General features: G+C 45.8%; 1 protein-coding gene across 9 annotated transcripts in view; it reads left to right on the top strand.

Annotated features, from left to right (window-relative positions):
- Nucleotides 1-358: 358 nt before the first annotated feature.
- Nucleotides 359-15,044, top strand: part of LOC105494952 (microtubule associated serine/threonine kinase 2) — a 256,356-nt gene continuing 241,670 nt past the window's right edge. For 3 of the 9 annotated variants that reach the window (XM_071093797.1, XM_071093794.1, XM_071093789.1), the window contains exon 1: nucleotides 359-817. In XM_071093797.1, coding sequence (XP_070949898.1) covers nucleotides 641-817 — 177 coding nt within the window. In that variant the 5' untranslated portion in view covers nucleotides 359-640. The remainder of the gene's footprint in view (nucleotides 818-15,044) is intronic. The other 6 variants (XM_071093777.1, XM_071093769.1, XM_071093766.1 and 3 more) reach the window with 2 other exon arrangements.

Genomic DNA, 15,044 nt, shown 5'->3' with positions numbered 1-15,044 from the left:
CACGCATTAGCCTTCTATTCATTAGTTGTGTTATTCTGTCTCCTTCCTGCTCCCGGCCCCTCTCTCCCTAGTTCCTTAAGGACACCGATGGACTCGAACTCATTTTTGGGTCCCCAGCACTGAGCTTGGCCCGGCAATTTCATGAATGGATGAATGAAAGATTCAATGGGAGTCCGCAGCCGCTGCTGGCGCGCTGAGAGCCCCGCCCCCTTCTGGTCCTCCGACTGCGCGCCAGGGCCACGGGCGGGTCCTTCGCGACCGTTCCCTGGCGCGTGCGCGGGAGGCGGCGCGCGGCCGGAGGTGGCGGGCGGGCTCCCGGTGCGCGCGCGTGAGGGGCGGGGCCGGCCGGAGGCTGGCTGTAGGCAGGCGGCTGAGCCGGCGGCGGGTGGCCTGCCCAGCGTGTGCCGGGTGGCTAGGCGGGGCGGCAGCGATGCTGTCTCTTCCGTGAGGAGCGCAGAGAAGGTCGCGGCGCCCGAGGCCCCAGAAAGCTCGAAGGCGCCGCTGGCTGGGGTCGGTGGCTTCGGGCGTCCGCCCGGCCATGGTGGCCGCGGGCGGTGGTTGGCGCGGCTGCGCTGCGGCCCGGGGCAGTGCGGGGCCGGGACAGTCGCGGCGCTGACGCCCGCGGGCCCCAGCTGCAGATATGAAGCGGAGCCGCTGCCGCGACCGACCGCAGCCGCCGCTGCCCGACCGCCGGGAGGATGGAGTTCAGCGGGCGGCGGAGCTGCCCCAGTCCTTGCCCCCGCGCCGGCGAGCGCCGCCCGGGAGGCAGCGGCTAGAGGAGCGGACGGGCCCCGTGGGGCCCGAGGGCAAGGAGCAGGTAGGGCGGGTTGGGATCCGGGCGGGGGAACCTGAATGGAAGCCGTGGGGGAGGGGATCTCCGGCGGGAGGACCCGGGCTGGAGCTTTGGAGGGGTGGGGTCTGAATAGTTACGGGGGAGGAGTGGGAGGTCTGGGGAGGCCGAGAGATGGGGAGTGGAGAAATGGAAGTGGTGGCCTGGGGTTGAATTGGAAATGGGGGAGTAGAAGAATGAAAAATTGGTGCAGGAGGTAGTCAGGGGTTCTGGATGGGGCGAAAGGACGCTGACGAATGTGGGCTGAGTGTGTGAGCTGCAACGAGTAGGCTTACTAAAGAGGCGTTGAGTTATCCATAGGAGTAAATAGTGTAAGATGGGGAAAGTCAATTTGATATAGTATTATCCTGTTTCCTAGAGGTTGTCCTTAAAATTGTAAAAACGGATGACACTCCCAAGCATTCTCTGATTTGGCCATCATTATACTTTTGTACCAGTGTGTTCACAATCATTGTTAAGGCTCTCTTTACCAACCATCTATTTCACAAGAAAGCACGTGTGAAACACCTGCATGTGAGCAGTCTTAAGCCCAATTTTGTGAACAGAATTCGTAGATCTATCGTTTGCCTTCTAGTTTTCCACTGAAATAGATTATTGGGAAAACACAGCAGCAAATAAATATTCATGGAGTTTCTGAATGAACAGGACGTGTTTATATAATTTATTAGTCAAGAGTAGGTGTATTTATGAGTAGGGGATAAAGGTCAGTTTTATCAGGCAGGAGAAGCTGCCACTAGTAGCGGTAGTAAGTTTAGTGAAACGATAATAAGTGATCCTTGGTCTTGTTGGATTTGCAAAAAAATGTCCTGTAGTAATGAACTCTAGTGACAGCTTTCCTTTTGTTCAGTTCTATTCGGAATCCTAGTGACTTCATCCTTGAATATTTTAAAGACTTCTTATAGGTCTCTTACCTCTTTTCTCTCAGATAATTAGCATTTTCCTTAGTCACTTTTTTTTTTTTTTTGAGACGAAGTCTCGCTTTGTGGCCCCGCCGAGAGTGCAGTGGTGCTATTTCGTTCGGCTCACTGCAACCTCTACCTCCTGGATTCCGGCTATTCTCCTGCCTCAGCCTCCCGAGTAGCTGGGATTACAGGTGCCCATCACCATGCCCAGCTAATTTTTTTTGTATTTTTAGTAGAGACACGGTTTCACCATGTTGGCCAGGCTGGTCTCGAACTCCGACCTCAGGTAATCTGCCCGCCTCGGCCTCCCAAAGAGCTGGGATTACAGGCATGAGCCACTGTGCCCAGCCCTTTAGACGCTTTAAAAATTATATACCATGCTAGGTAGCCCTTGGACTTTTCCCCTGTTTTGTTCTTCCACCTCTTATTCCCCACTGAGCCCTGAGGAGACTGCACCATTGACCATCTCTGCCCCTGCTTCCAGCTGCTGAGCATTGTCCTCTTGCTGTAATTTACTCCCCCATGTGCCTACTACTTGTCTTTTACATTCTCTACAGTATCATCTAGTCAAAACTTGTAAAATGAACTTGAAGTCCAGATCCTTTCCTGTCTCAGTATACCTGTCCAGTTGACCTTACTGCATATTTCATGGAAGAGTTCAAGATTACTTGATTTTTCCCTCCTCTTTATTTTATGATTTTTGTGTTTACTCATCCTTAGCTTCAGTCTCAGAGAAAGAAGTATTCATCCTCCTCTCTGAGGCTAATTTCTCTACTTATGTCCTTGATTTCATCCTCTTTTGTTTGCCTTAGACCCTTGTTATTCTCTTTGTTTTATATCACAAATAAAAACAAAACAACATAATTGCCCTGAATTGTGTAACCTACCCAAACTACTTTGTTATCTCTTGTTTCCCCAGCAACCTTCTTGAAAAATGAGTTTGTACTCAGTGTCTTAGCATCCTCACCTTGTATACATCCCTAATATGGTTTGGCTTCTTCACTTATACTTTCCCAAAACTTGATGTCTTTAAGGTCACCAAAACCTTTTTTTGTGTAGGATTACTTGTTTATTGAGGTTTGACAAATCAAAGGTTCATTCAGTCCATGAAATATTACAGAATGAGTACCTGTATGATCATAACTCACGTGAGGATGGAGAACATTCCCAGTAGCCTGGAATGCTCCCTGTGCTTTCTCCTAGCGCTACCCTTTTACAGATGTAACCTTCCTCACCACCTCTGTCAGTATAGGTTTGTTTTGAACTAATACTTCATATAAATGGAATCATAGTCTACTCTTTTGTGACCAAATTATTTCATTCAGATCATGTCTTTTTTTTTTTTTTTTTTTTTTTGAGATGGAGTCTTGCTCTGTCGCCTAGGCTGGGATGCAGTGGCCGGATCTCAGCTCACTGCAAGCTCCACCTCCTGGGTTTACGCCATTCTCCTGCCTCAGCCTCCTGAGTAGCTGGGACTACAGGCGCCCGCCACCTCGCCCGGCTAGTTTTTTGTATTTTTTAGTAGAGACGGGGTTTCACTGTGTTAGCCAGGATGATGTCGATCTCCTGACCTCGTGATCCGCCCATCTCGGCCTCCCAAAGTGCTGGGATTACAGGCTTGAGCTACCGCGCCCGGCCCACATCACGTCTTGAGACTTATCCATGTTGTTGCTTGTAGAAACAGTTCTTTTTCATTGCTGTGTAATTTTCTATTGTGTGAATGTATTGTGATGGTTACTAAAACTTATTTTTCTTTTGAGACAGGATCTCACTCAGGCTGGAGTGTAGTAGTGCAGTCATAGCTCATAGCGTGAACTCCGGGGCTCAAGTGATCCTCCTCCCTCAGCCTCCCAAGTAGCTGGGACCACAGGCACATACTACCATGCCTGGCTAATTTTTTCTTTTTCTTTTTCTTTTTGAGATGGAGTCTTGCTCTTTTACCCAGGCTGGAGTGCAGTGGTGCATTCTCAGCTCACTGCAACCTCTGCCTTCCGGTTTCAAGCAATTCTCCTGTCTCAGCCTCCCGAGTAGCTGGGATTATAGGCATGCACCACCATGCCTGGCTAATTTTGTATTTTTAGTGGAGATGGGGTTTCGCTATGTTGGCCAGGCTAGTCATGAGCTCCTAACCTCAGATGATCTGCCCTCCTTGGCCTCCCAAAGTGCTGGTATTACAGGTCTGAACTACCACAGCGTAATTTTTTATTTTTTGTAGAGGTGGTATCTTACCGTGTTGCTCAGGGTAGCCTGAACTCCTGGGCTCAAGTGATTCTCCCACCTTGACCTCCCAAAGTGCTGGGATTACAGGGATGAGTGCCCGGCTTGTTTTTCAAATTATAATGTAATTCATGGCTACTTGTGAAAAGTTTTCATTGTGAAATAGTTACAGAGATAAATATGTAAAAGTCCTGGGAACCTTTAAATTACTAAATCTGATAGTCTTTTTCTCCTCTTGTCTGATCTCTGTGAACTGTCACTGTTGACTGTGTGTTCCTTGTTGACATTGTTTTCTTTTTTTTCATATTATAATATCCATTCTGTTACTGCTTCTCTGACTGCTCTCTTGTATGTGTCTTTGTCTGTTTTCTCTTCCTGTTCCCTAAATGTTCCTTGAGGACATGTCCTCTGTCCTTAGCTTGATCCTTTATTGTGCTCTATTTAGCAGGCTCACCCTGTTTGTAGATGTTGAGGATGTAGAACAAGGGTCTGCAGTCCTCTTTATTTATGGCATTATGTCATAGAACATCCTTGTAAAATGAGCTGAGTCTCTTTAGGTGTGACCTCTTTCCTTAGCTCTACATTTCCATTTTTGTGCTTAACATTTCCACCATAGACTCATCATTTGTGTTCTTAACATTTGTAATTTTTTTTTTTTTTTTTTTTTGAGACAGGGTCTCACTTTGTTGCCCAGGCTAGAGTGCAGTGGTGGGATCTCAACTTACTGCAACCTTCGCCTCCCAGGCTCAAGTGATTCTCCTGCTTCAGCCTCCGCAGTAACTGGGATTACAGGCATCTGCCACCATGCCTGGCTAATTTTTGTATTTTTAGTAGAGACGGGGTTTCATCATGTTGGCCAGGCTGATATTGAATCTTGACCTCAGATGATCCACCTGCCTCGGCCTCCCAAAGTGCTGGGATTACAGGTGTGAGCCACTGTGCCCGGCCTAACATTTGTGATTTTTATAATTTGATAGTGACCTTGAAAGTTCATAATTTGTAATAATTTATGATTTTAAAAAGGCCAAAATTTTCATTGTGTGTGTTGAGACTGGTTGAATTCTATTTATTTGGGTAGTAAGAGCCCAACTGATCAGCAAGCATCTACATCTCACACATACCTTTTTTTCCCTTTCTCATGACGTGGAACAGTGCTTGTTATACTTTTTTATTATACTGGTATTTAGGAATAAGTTCTAATCAGGATGTAGGACTTGGATTTCCAGAAGGTCAGTGGTTTACTGTATCATGAAAATAGAATAATTTCTCTGTTGAAATGTGCTTCTCTCTGTATCTTTCCTTTTTGTCATCAAACATGAAATTACATCCATGGCTTTTTTGTTGTTGTTGTTGTTTGACATGGAGTCTTGCTTTGTTGCCCAGGCTGGAGTGCAGTGGCACGGTCTCGTCTCACCGTAACCTCCGCCTCCCAGGTTCAAGCATTTCTCCTGTCTCAGCCTCCCAAGTAGCGCATGGCTAGGTAATTTTTTGTATTTTAGTAGAGACGGGGTTTCACCGAGTTGCCCAGGCTGGTCTCAAACTCCTGAGCTCAGGCAATCCACCTGCCTCGGCCTTCCGAAGTGTTAGGATTACAGGCGTGAGCCACCGCGCCCAGCCCACATCTGTGATCTTTTACTTCTCCTTCTCCTTACTCCCTTAGCCAGTCTGGCATTAGGTTCTCTCGATTCTACCTTCATGAAATCTTTCAAACCATTATTCCCATTGTCACTACCTTAATTCCATATTTATAAGCTTTACTCTTGGTTGTTGCAGTATCTTAACTGTATTTACTCAGTCTTCAGTCTTTTAACCTCTAATATATTTCATGTTCTATTAACAAAAGATTGGAACTCATTGCCTCCCTGGCTAATGGTAAGTGCTTTATAAATACTTGTTAAATGTTCATTTCATTTCTCTATATTCATATACCTTTATTAACTTCTTATTACCCATAGAATTAAGCCTGAAGATGTTGGCATTCAAGGTCTACTTGATACTTAGCACTTTTTGTTAGAAGAGTCAAAGTTAGATGCCACTTCTCTTGGTTCCTTAGGACCCTCTGTTTTTCTCGATTATGGCATACATTACTGAAATTATCTTGTGTCTCTCATTAGTTATTTGTGTATTTATTAGAAACATAGATATTTGCTCAATGTCCTAATTGATTGTAAGTCAATCAAGTGAATTCCTCTGAGGCTGTCTTATTCATCATGGTATCTTCAGCCTCTAGTATTTTAACTGGTATGTAATAGACATTCAGTAAGTATTTGTTTATTGTTAGGCACTTTGATAGTCATCAGTTTGAAAAGCTCTTTTTCCCTGCCTCTGCATATTAAAATTCTACTCAGTTTTCCAAGCCTAACTCAAATGCCACAGAAACTTCCGTGAGGCCAGGTGTGGTGGCTCATGCTTGTAATCCCAGCACTTTGGGAGGTTGAGCACGCGGGTTACTTGAGCTCGGGAGTTTGAGACCAGACTGAGCAACATGGTGAAACCCCATCTCTACAAAAAATTAGTTGGGGTTGGTGGTGCATGCCTGTGGTCCCAGCTGCTTGGAAGGCTGAGGTGTGGGACCCCAGAAAGCTGAGGCTGCAGTGAGCCAAGGGTACCACTGCACTCCAGTCTGGGTGACAGAGTGAGACCATGTCTCAAAAAGAAAGAAAAAAAAAAAAAAAAAAAAAAAAAAAAAAGACACCACACACACACACACACACACACACACAGAAACTCTTCTGCAAGGTTGTTTTTCCACATGGGATCCTTGGAGGATCCTTGATTGGGCTTCAGGAAATCTGTGAATGTCCTGAAATTCCAGTTCTCAAAATTCTGTGGTTTAAAAATGAAAGCTTAGATTCCAAGAGATTAAATGCAAAAATGGTTGGAAAGCACATAATAAGCAGGTGCTTAATAAGTAGTCTTATCTCATTTTGTTTCTGTAACACATTGTTTGATCCATTCCTGGGCATATAAAGTAGATACTGAATAAATATTTGCTGAATGAAAGGATGAATCAGTGTTTTAGCACTTTCATCCTCTGTGTTCATTTGTATTTCATTTCTGTTTTTAAGTTGCATGTTATTGAAGGTAAGAACTATGTCATAATGTTATCTAACAATGCAGAGCCAAAGGCTTTGCTCACAATAGGTACTCAGTAATTATTTATTGAATGAATGAATGGAGAATGATTCAAATATTTTGAATTTTGGTAATTTGAGTAATAATGGTTGTATGATAGGAGTAGACAAGTAAAGAAATACAATATTTTTGGGGATAGGAGAAGATGAGTCCAACTTTAGTTCCTAAAATACTCTCAGTGTGACAGCAATTTAAAAAAATTATTTTAATGGAAATCAGAACCTCTTTCCTCTGTATTACAGGGTTAGTACATTGGGAAAAGCATAAGGCAGAAAGCACATAGAAGGGAAGCTGCATAATATGTATAGCGAACTATACTCAGCTTGGTATTGCCAGACCCAGAGCTTTACATTGAAGGCATAAATGCTAAATTAGATACTAAAGAAGCCTTGATTGTAGAGGGTCTTTAGTATGATATAGAAGGATAATTGGCCAGGTGTGGTGACTCACACCTGTAATCCCAGCACTTTGGGAGGCCAAGGCAGGTGGATCACCTAAGTTTAGGAGTTCGAGACCAGCCTGGCCAACATGATGAAACCCCGTCTCTACTAAAAATATAAAAATTAGCCAGGCGTGGTGGGCGCCTGTAATCCCAGCTACTTGGGAGGTAGAGGCAGGAGAATCGCTTGAACCCTGGAGGTGGAGGTTGCGTTGAGCCAAGATTGCGCCACTGCACTCCTGCCTGGGCCACAGAGCGAGACTCCATCTCAAAAAAAAAAAAAAAAAAAAGGATAAGTAGGGGAGCAGTATATTCTTTCTTTTTTTGAGATGGAGTCTTGCTCTGTCACCCAGGCTGGAGTGCAGTGGCGCGATCTTGGCTCACCGCAACCCCCGCCTCCTGGGTTCAAGCGATTCTCCTGCCTCAGTCTCCCAAGTAGCTGGGATTACAGGCATTCGCTGCCAGGCCTGGCTAATTTTATATTTTTAGTAGAGATGGAATTTCTCCATGTTGGTCAGGCTGGTCTCGAACTCCCGACCTCAAGTAATCCACCCTGCTCGGCCTCCTAAAGTGTTGGGATTACAGGTGTGAGCCACCCTGCCTAATCGGGAGCAGTATATATATATATTTTTTTGAGATGAAGTCTTGCTCTTGTCTCCCAGGCTGGAGTGCGATGGCGCAATCTTGGCTCACTGCAACCTCCACCTGTCGGGTTCAAGCAATTCTCTTGCCTTAGCCTCCCTAGTTGCTGGGATGCCACCATGCCCGGCTAATTTGAGGTGGAGTCTCACTCAGTCACCCAGGCTGGAGGGCAGTGGTGTGATCTTGGCTCACCGCAAGCTCCGCCTCTCGGGTTCCCACCATTCTCCTACCTCAGCCTCCCGAGTCACTGGGACTACAGGCTCCCGCCAGCAGGCCCGGGTAATTTTTTTTGTATTTTTGGTAGAGACGGGGTGTCACCGTGTTAGCCAGGATGGTCTCGATTTCCTGACCTCATGATTTGCCCGTCTCGGCCTCCCAAATGCTAGGATTACAGGTGTGAGCCACTGTGCCCGGCTTAATTTTTGTATTTTTTTTTTTTTTTTTTTGAGACGGAGTCTCGCTCTGTTGCCCAGGCTGGAGTGCAGTGGCTGGATCTTGGCTCACTGCAAGCTCTGCCTCCCGGATTCATGCCATTCTCCTGCCTCAGCCTCCCGAGTAGCTGGGACTACAGGTGCTCGCCACCTCGCCTGGCTAGTTTTTTTCTATTTTTTAGTAGAGACGGGGTTTCACCGTGTTAGCCAGGATGGTCTCGATCTCCTGACCTCGTGATCCGCCCGCCTTGGCCTCCCAAAGTGCTGGGATTACAGGCTTGAGCCACCGTGCCCGGCCAATTTTTGTATTTTTAGTAAAGATGAGTTTTCACCATGTTGGCCAGACTGGTCTCGACCTCCTGACCTCAGGTGATCCGCTGGCCTCGGCCCCAAAGTGCTGGGATTACAGGTGTGAGCCACTGCTCCTGGCCCGGGAACAGTATATTCTTACTTGTGTTTTAGTTGGATTACTCTGGCAACTGTGTGGAGGATAGGATGCTGTTTGAGACATGAGCATTGAGAAATCTTCCGAGGTTTCAATGCAAAAGTTTATTAGACCTCCTTTCCTTCTTATCCAGGGTATGGGTAAGGGCCAGCTCCTGAAAAGCTGTTAACTTTGAAATATTTAGTTTCATCAAAAGTACTGGGAGCAGAGAGCCTATGCTGGCTGAAGCAGGTTGGCAAATGTTCCCTGATGAGGTTGGGACACATGTGCTTACAGAGTTTTCCCATCTTTGTTCAACTGGATGTCTCTTGGCCTAAAGATCAATCTGTAAGCTTTTTTTAAATTTGTTTTATTTTTTGGAGATGGAGTCTCGTATTGTCGCCGGGCTAGAGTGCAGTGGTGCAATCCTGGCTCACTGCAAGCTCCACCTCCCAGGTTCAAATGATTCTCCTGCCTCAGCCTCCTGAGTAGCTGGAATTACAGGTGCCCACCACCATGCCCTTCTAATTTTTTGTATTTTTAGTAGAGATGGGGTTTCACTATGTTGGCCAGGCTGGTCTCGAATGCTTGACCTCATGATCCACCCACCTCGGCCTCCCAAAGTTCTGGGATTACAGATGTTAGCCACTGTGCCCGGCCTTTTTTAAAAAAAAAAAAAGAAAAAAAACTGCTAGTCACTCACCGTTCCCTGGGTTGGGACTATCAGAGAAAGCCATATATTGCAGTCAGTACGTCTCCCTTATTGCTGGTCTTAGCTGCTGTTTCATTCTTTGATAAATTTGCCACCTAATTTTGTACTTTCTTGGTGAAACTCCTATTGTACCTTCATAATTATTTCTTTTCATCAGTAGTTGTTGTTTTTCATCATTAATACACATACTTGGGGTTCCAAAGGAGTTTGAAAACTGGGGTTGTTGGATCAACGGCTATCCCCAGTGGAAGAGGAAAAAGTCCTCAAGGGAAATCGTGAGGCTAGGAGTGGAGAGCAGAGGCTAGAGGCTATTGAGAATAAGGACTTACACACAATGCACTATTAATGAAGTGTAGTTTACCACCTTTTAATTTTAGTATTGGACCTCATTGCTAACTCCCAAGTATTCTCCTTTTCTCTGTACTAGAGCTGTGAATACAGTGGATGTGCAGTACATAATTGATGGGAAAATTGACATCAACTTGAGCCTCCTAGTTCCATGTTCATTAGGTACATTTTATCTTTACCAACAATTGTTCCGCCACTAAAATCTTAGGGTTTTTTTTGAGACGGAGTCTCGCTCTGTCACCCAGGCTGGAGTGCAGTGGCATGATCTTGGCTCACTGCAACCTCTGCCTCCCAGGTTCAAGTGATTCTCCTGCCTCAGCCTCCTAAATAGCTGAGATTACAGGTGTGTGCTACCACGCCTGACTACTTTTTGTATTTTTATTAGAGATGAAGTTTCACTGTGTTGGCCATTCTGTTCTCAAACTCCTGACCTCAGGTGATCTGCCTGCCTCGGCCTCCCAAAGAGTTGGGATTACAGACGTCAGCCCTGGTGCCCGGCCTGTTTGTTTTGTTGAGACAGGTTCTGGCTCTCTTGTCTACACTGGAGTGCAGGCTGGAGTATAGTGATGCTATCGTAGCTCATTGCAACCTTAAACTCCTGGGCTCGAGTGATCCTCCTGCTTCAGCCTCCTGAGTAGCTAGGACTACAGGTGCATGCCCCCATGCCTGGATATTTTTTTTTTCTTTAAGTTAGAGATAGTATCTCACTATGTTGCCCAGGCTGGTCTCAAATTCCTGGACGCAAGTGATCCTCCCATCTTGACCTCCTAAAATGTTGAGATTACAGGCATGAGCCACCACGCCCGGCCCTAAAAATCTTAGTTTTGAGCTTGCAGCACTCTGACTGTATATTATCTCCTATCTCTCCAGTTTTTACCCCTGTTAGAATTTTTTTCCCAAAATTGTACAGCTCTAGAATATGTATATGTATATGTGTGTGTGTATATATATATATATTTTTAAACAATCTTTTCATTATCAGTCAATTCATGCTTGTACTTTCCTCTTTATTGAACTTAACATTTCATGGACTATCGTAATCGTTCTTGCCCATGTACCCTCAGCTTGTCTGTCTCTTTCCCCTCTGTCATACTGCCTGGCAAGACCCCAACCATGATTAAACCTACTCTGCCTGCTCTGCACCTGTATCTAAGCAGCTGAATGTGACTGCAGAAAAACACAACCATGCTAACATTAAATTAGTGATCATGAACCCCAAGGACTCTGTCAGCACTGACAGTTAATCCTGTGACATTTCCCTTGTCCATTCACTTTTCCACTCTTTTAAAAATGTTAATTTTATTATTTTTTATTTTCATAGAGGCAGGGTCTCCCTGTGTTGCCCAGGCTGGTCTTGAAATCCTAGTCTCAAGGGATCCCCTCACCTTGGCTTCCCAAAGTGCTGGAATTACTGGTGTGAGCCACCACACGCAGCCAACTTTTCCACTCAGAAATCATAGTTCAATCTTTATTTCTCCTCACGCTTCCAACACTCACTCTTTTTTTTTTTTTTTTTTTTTTTTGAGATGGAGTCTCGCTCTGTCACCCAGGCTGGAGTGCAGTGGCCGGATCTCAGCTCACTGCAAGCTCCGCCTCCTGGGTTTACGCCATCCTCCTGCCTCAGCCTCCCAGGTAGCTGGGACTACAGGCGCCCGCCACCTCACCCGGCTAGTTTTTTTTTTTGTATTTTTTAGTAGAGACGGGGTTTCACCGGGTTAGCCAGGATGGTCTCGATCTCCTGACTTTGTGATCCGCCCGTCTCGGCCTCCCAAAGTGCTGGGATTACAGGCTTGAGCCACCGCGCCCAGCCACTGTCTTCTTTATGTCAGTTGATGTTCTTGTTTCCTTTTTCACTGAGGGGGAAAAAAAGACAAATTAGAAGATAACTTCCATAAGCTCCCATTACAAATGAATCAGCCTACCTGGATCTGTACCCATATTCTTTTTTATCTTTCTTTCTTTTTTTTTTTTTGAGACAGAATCTTGGCTCTGTCACCCAGGCTGGAGTGCAGTGGCGTGATCTTGGCTCACTGGAACTTCTGCCTACCTCCTGGGCTCAAAGTTTTCTCCTGCCTCAGCCTCCCCAGTAACTGGGAGGCGTGTGCCACCACACCCAGCTAATTTTTTGTGTTCTTTTAGTAGAGATGGGGTTTCACCATGTTGGCCAACTAATTACAGGTGTGCGCCACCACGCCCAGCTACTTTTTTGTATTCCTTTAGTAGAGACGGGGTTTTACCATGTTGGCCAGGCTGGTCTCGAACTCCTGACCTCAAGTGATCCGCTCGCCTTGGCCTCCTCCCAAAGTGCTGGGATTACAGGTGTGAGCCACTACGCCTTGCCTGTACGCATATTCTTTGCCCTCTTGTTGCTGTGGGTAACCTATTTCTAATTCTATACAAGGCCAACCCCTACATCTTATTAAGAGTTTTATTTTTTGTCTGGGCATGGTGTCTCACGCCTGTAATCCCAGCACTTTGGGAGACCAAGGTGGGTGGATTGCTTGAGCCCAGGAGTTTGAGACAAACCTGGGCAACATGGTGAAACCCCGTCTCTACAAAAAATACAAAAATTATCTGGGTGTGGTGATGTACACTTGTAATCTCAGCTACTCGGTAGGATCGCCTGAGCCCAAGAGGTGGAGGTTGCAGTGAGCCGAGATCGCGCCACTGCACTTCCGCTTGGGTGACAGAGTGAGTCCCTGTCTCAAAAAAAAAAAAAAAAAAGGGAAAAAAATTTTGTTTTTGCAATTATCCCTCCATACCTCTGTGTCATGAGTTTTTTTCTGTTATGTGATTCTTGTCAATTTACAATCGTACTGTAATATTTCCCATCTTAAGGAAATTGTCATTAACTTTATAACCCTCTCATTCATTCATTTGATTCAACAAGTTTTATTTTTTTTTGGGAGGGCAGGTGTTGGGATTATAGCAGTGAAAAAGGCAGACAGATCCCTGCCTCCGTGAAGTTTCTATTTTAGTGGAGGGAATTAGATAATAAAATAAATGAGCAAAATATTTAGTATACGTTGATGAATACTATGAAGAAAATAAAACAGGAGGGGAGATACAGAGTGACTGGAGATTATGGTTTTAAATAGCTGGGTCAGGAAAGACATCTCTGAGAAGGAGATATTTGAGTAAAGACCTGAATTCAGGATGTGACAAAGAGAGCCATTTAAAGAGAGGCATTTAGATTATCTAAGGGAAGAGTGTACTGGGTAGAGGGAATAGCAAGTTGCCTAGATAGAAGCATACCTCCACCTCTGAGGTTCGTGTTTGAGGAACAGCAGGAGGCCAGTGTGGCTGGAGTGGGATAAGAAGAATAATAGAAGAGCTCAGAAGGAAAGTTGGGTAGAGGAGAGCTGGATTGTGAAGAGTGATTGTGAAGGGTCTTATAGGCTGTTCTAAGTATTTTCGTGATTACACTTGAATGAGATAGGAGGCTATTGGGGAGTTTTGAGCAGAGGAGTCACATGCTTCAACATTTTAATCTCTTTGGCTGCTCTATAGAGAATTGACTAAATGGGAATGTGGAAGCAGAGAGAACACTTGGGAGCCTATTGCAGTACTTCAGGCGAAAGACCAATGGTATGAAATAATTGTCTAAAAATAGGAGAGTGCTCCTCTTTATTTATTTATTTTTTGAGACGGAGTTTCGCTCTTGTCGCCCAGGCTGGAGTATAGTGGTGCGATCTCGGCTTACTGCAACCTCTGCCTCCCGGGTTCAAGAGATTCTCCTGCCTCAACCTTCTAAGTAGCTGGGATTAAAGGTGCCCGCCACTGTGCCCAGCTAATTTTTGTATTCTTAGTAGAGACGGGGTTTCGCCATGTTGGTCAGGCTGGTCTCAAACTCTTGACCTCGTGATCCACCCCAAAGTGCTGGGCCTCCCAAAGTGCTGGGATTATAGACGTGAGCCACCACGCCCGGATGAGTGCTCCTCTTTATAACAGAACTCCTTAAAAGAGTTGTCTGTGTCTTCTGCTTCTATTTCCTTTCCCTCTATTCTTTGTTTTGAGTTGGAGTCTCACTCTGTCGCCCAGACTGGAGTGCAGTGGTATGATCTTGGCTCACTGCAATCTCCACTTCTCAAGTTCAAGCAATTCTCATGCCTAGCCTTCCGAGTAGCCGGGATTACAGGCGTGAGCCACCACGCCCAGCTAATCCTCCTCCCCTCCCCCCGATGCACTGTCGCCCAGGCTGGAGTGCAGTGGCACCATCCCAGCTCACTGCAAGCTCCGCCTCCCCAGTTCATGCCATTGTCCTGCCTCAGCCTCCCAAGTAGCTGGGACTACAGGTGCCCCCACCACGCCTGGCTAATTTTTTTTTTGTATTTTTAGTAGAGACGGGGTTTCACCATGTTAGCCGGGATGGTCTTGATCTCCTGACTTCGTGATCTGCCCACCTCGGCCTCCCAAAGTGCTGGGATTACGGGTGCAAGCCACTGTGCCTGGCCCCACGCCCAGCTAATTTTTGTATTTTTAGTTGAGACGGAGTTTCACCATGTTGGCCAGGCTTGTCTCGAACTCCTGACCTCAAGTGATCCGCCTGTCTCGGCCTCCCAAAGTGCTAGGATTACAGGCGTTGGCCACCATGCCCGGCCTCCTTTCCCCCTATTCTTGAACCCATTCCAGTCAGCCTTTTCTCTTCCTTCCACTGATTGCCAAGTTTAGTGCCACATTGCCAGATCCAGTGGTCAGTTCTCAGTCTTCATCTCACTTAATCTATTGTATTTGACATGTTTGATCATTTCATCTTTTGGCTTCTGGGATTATGCTCTCTTGATTTTCTTACTGTCACGTTGGAAGAGTTTCTAAGGGTTCAGTCTTTATTCTGTTTCTACATGCGTTCCGCTTTGTGTGATTTCATCAGATTCTATTGCTTTACATTCCATCTGTGTGCTGACAATGCCTGCACGTATTTCTCTGGGCTTGACCTTTCTCCTT

This window comes from Macaca nemestrina, chromosome 1 (assembly GCF_043159975.1).
Source record: "Macaca nemestrina isolate mMacNem1 chromosome 1, mMacNem.hap1, whole genome shotgun sequence".
Taxonomy (NCBI): Eukaryota; Metazoa; Chordata; class Mammalia; order Primates; family Cercopithecidae; genus Macaca; species Macaca nemestrina.
This window is presented reverse-complemented; position numbering and strand designations above follow the sequence as displayed.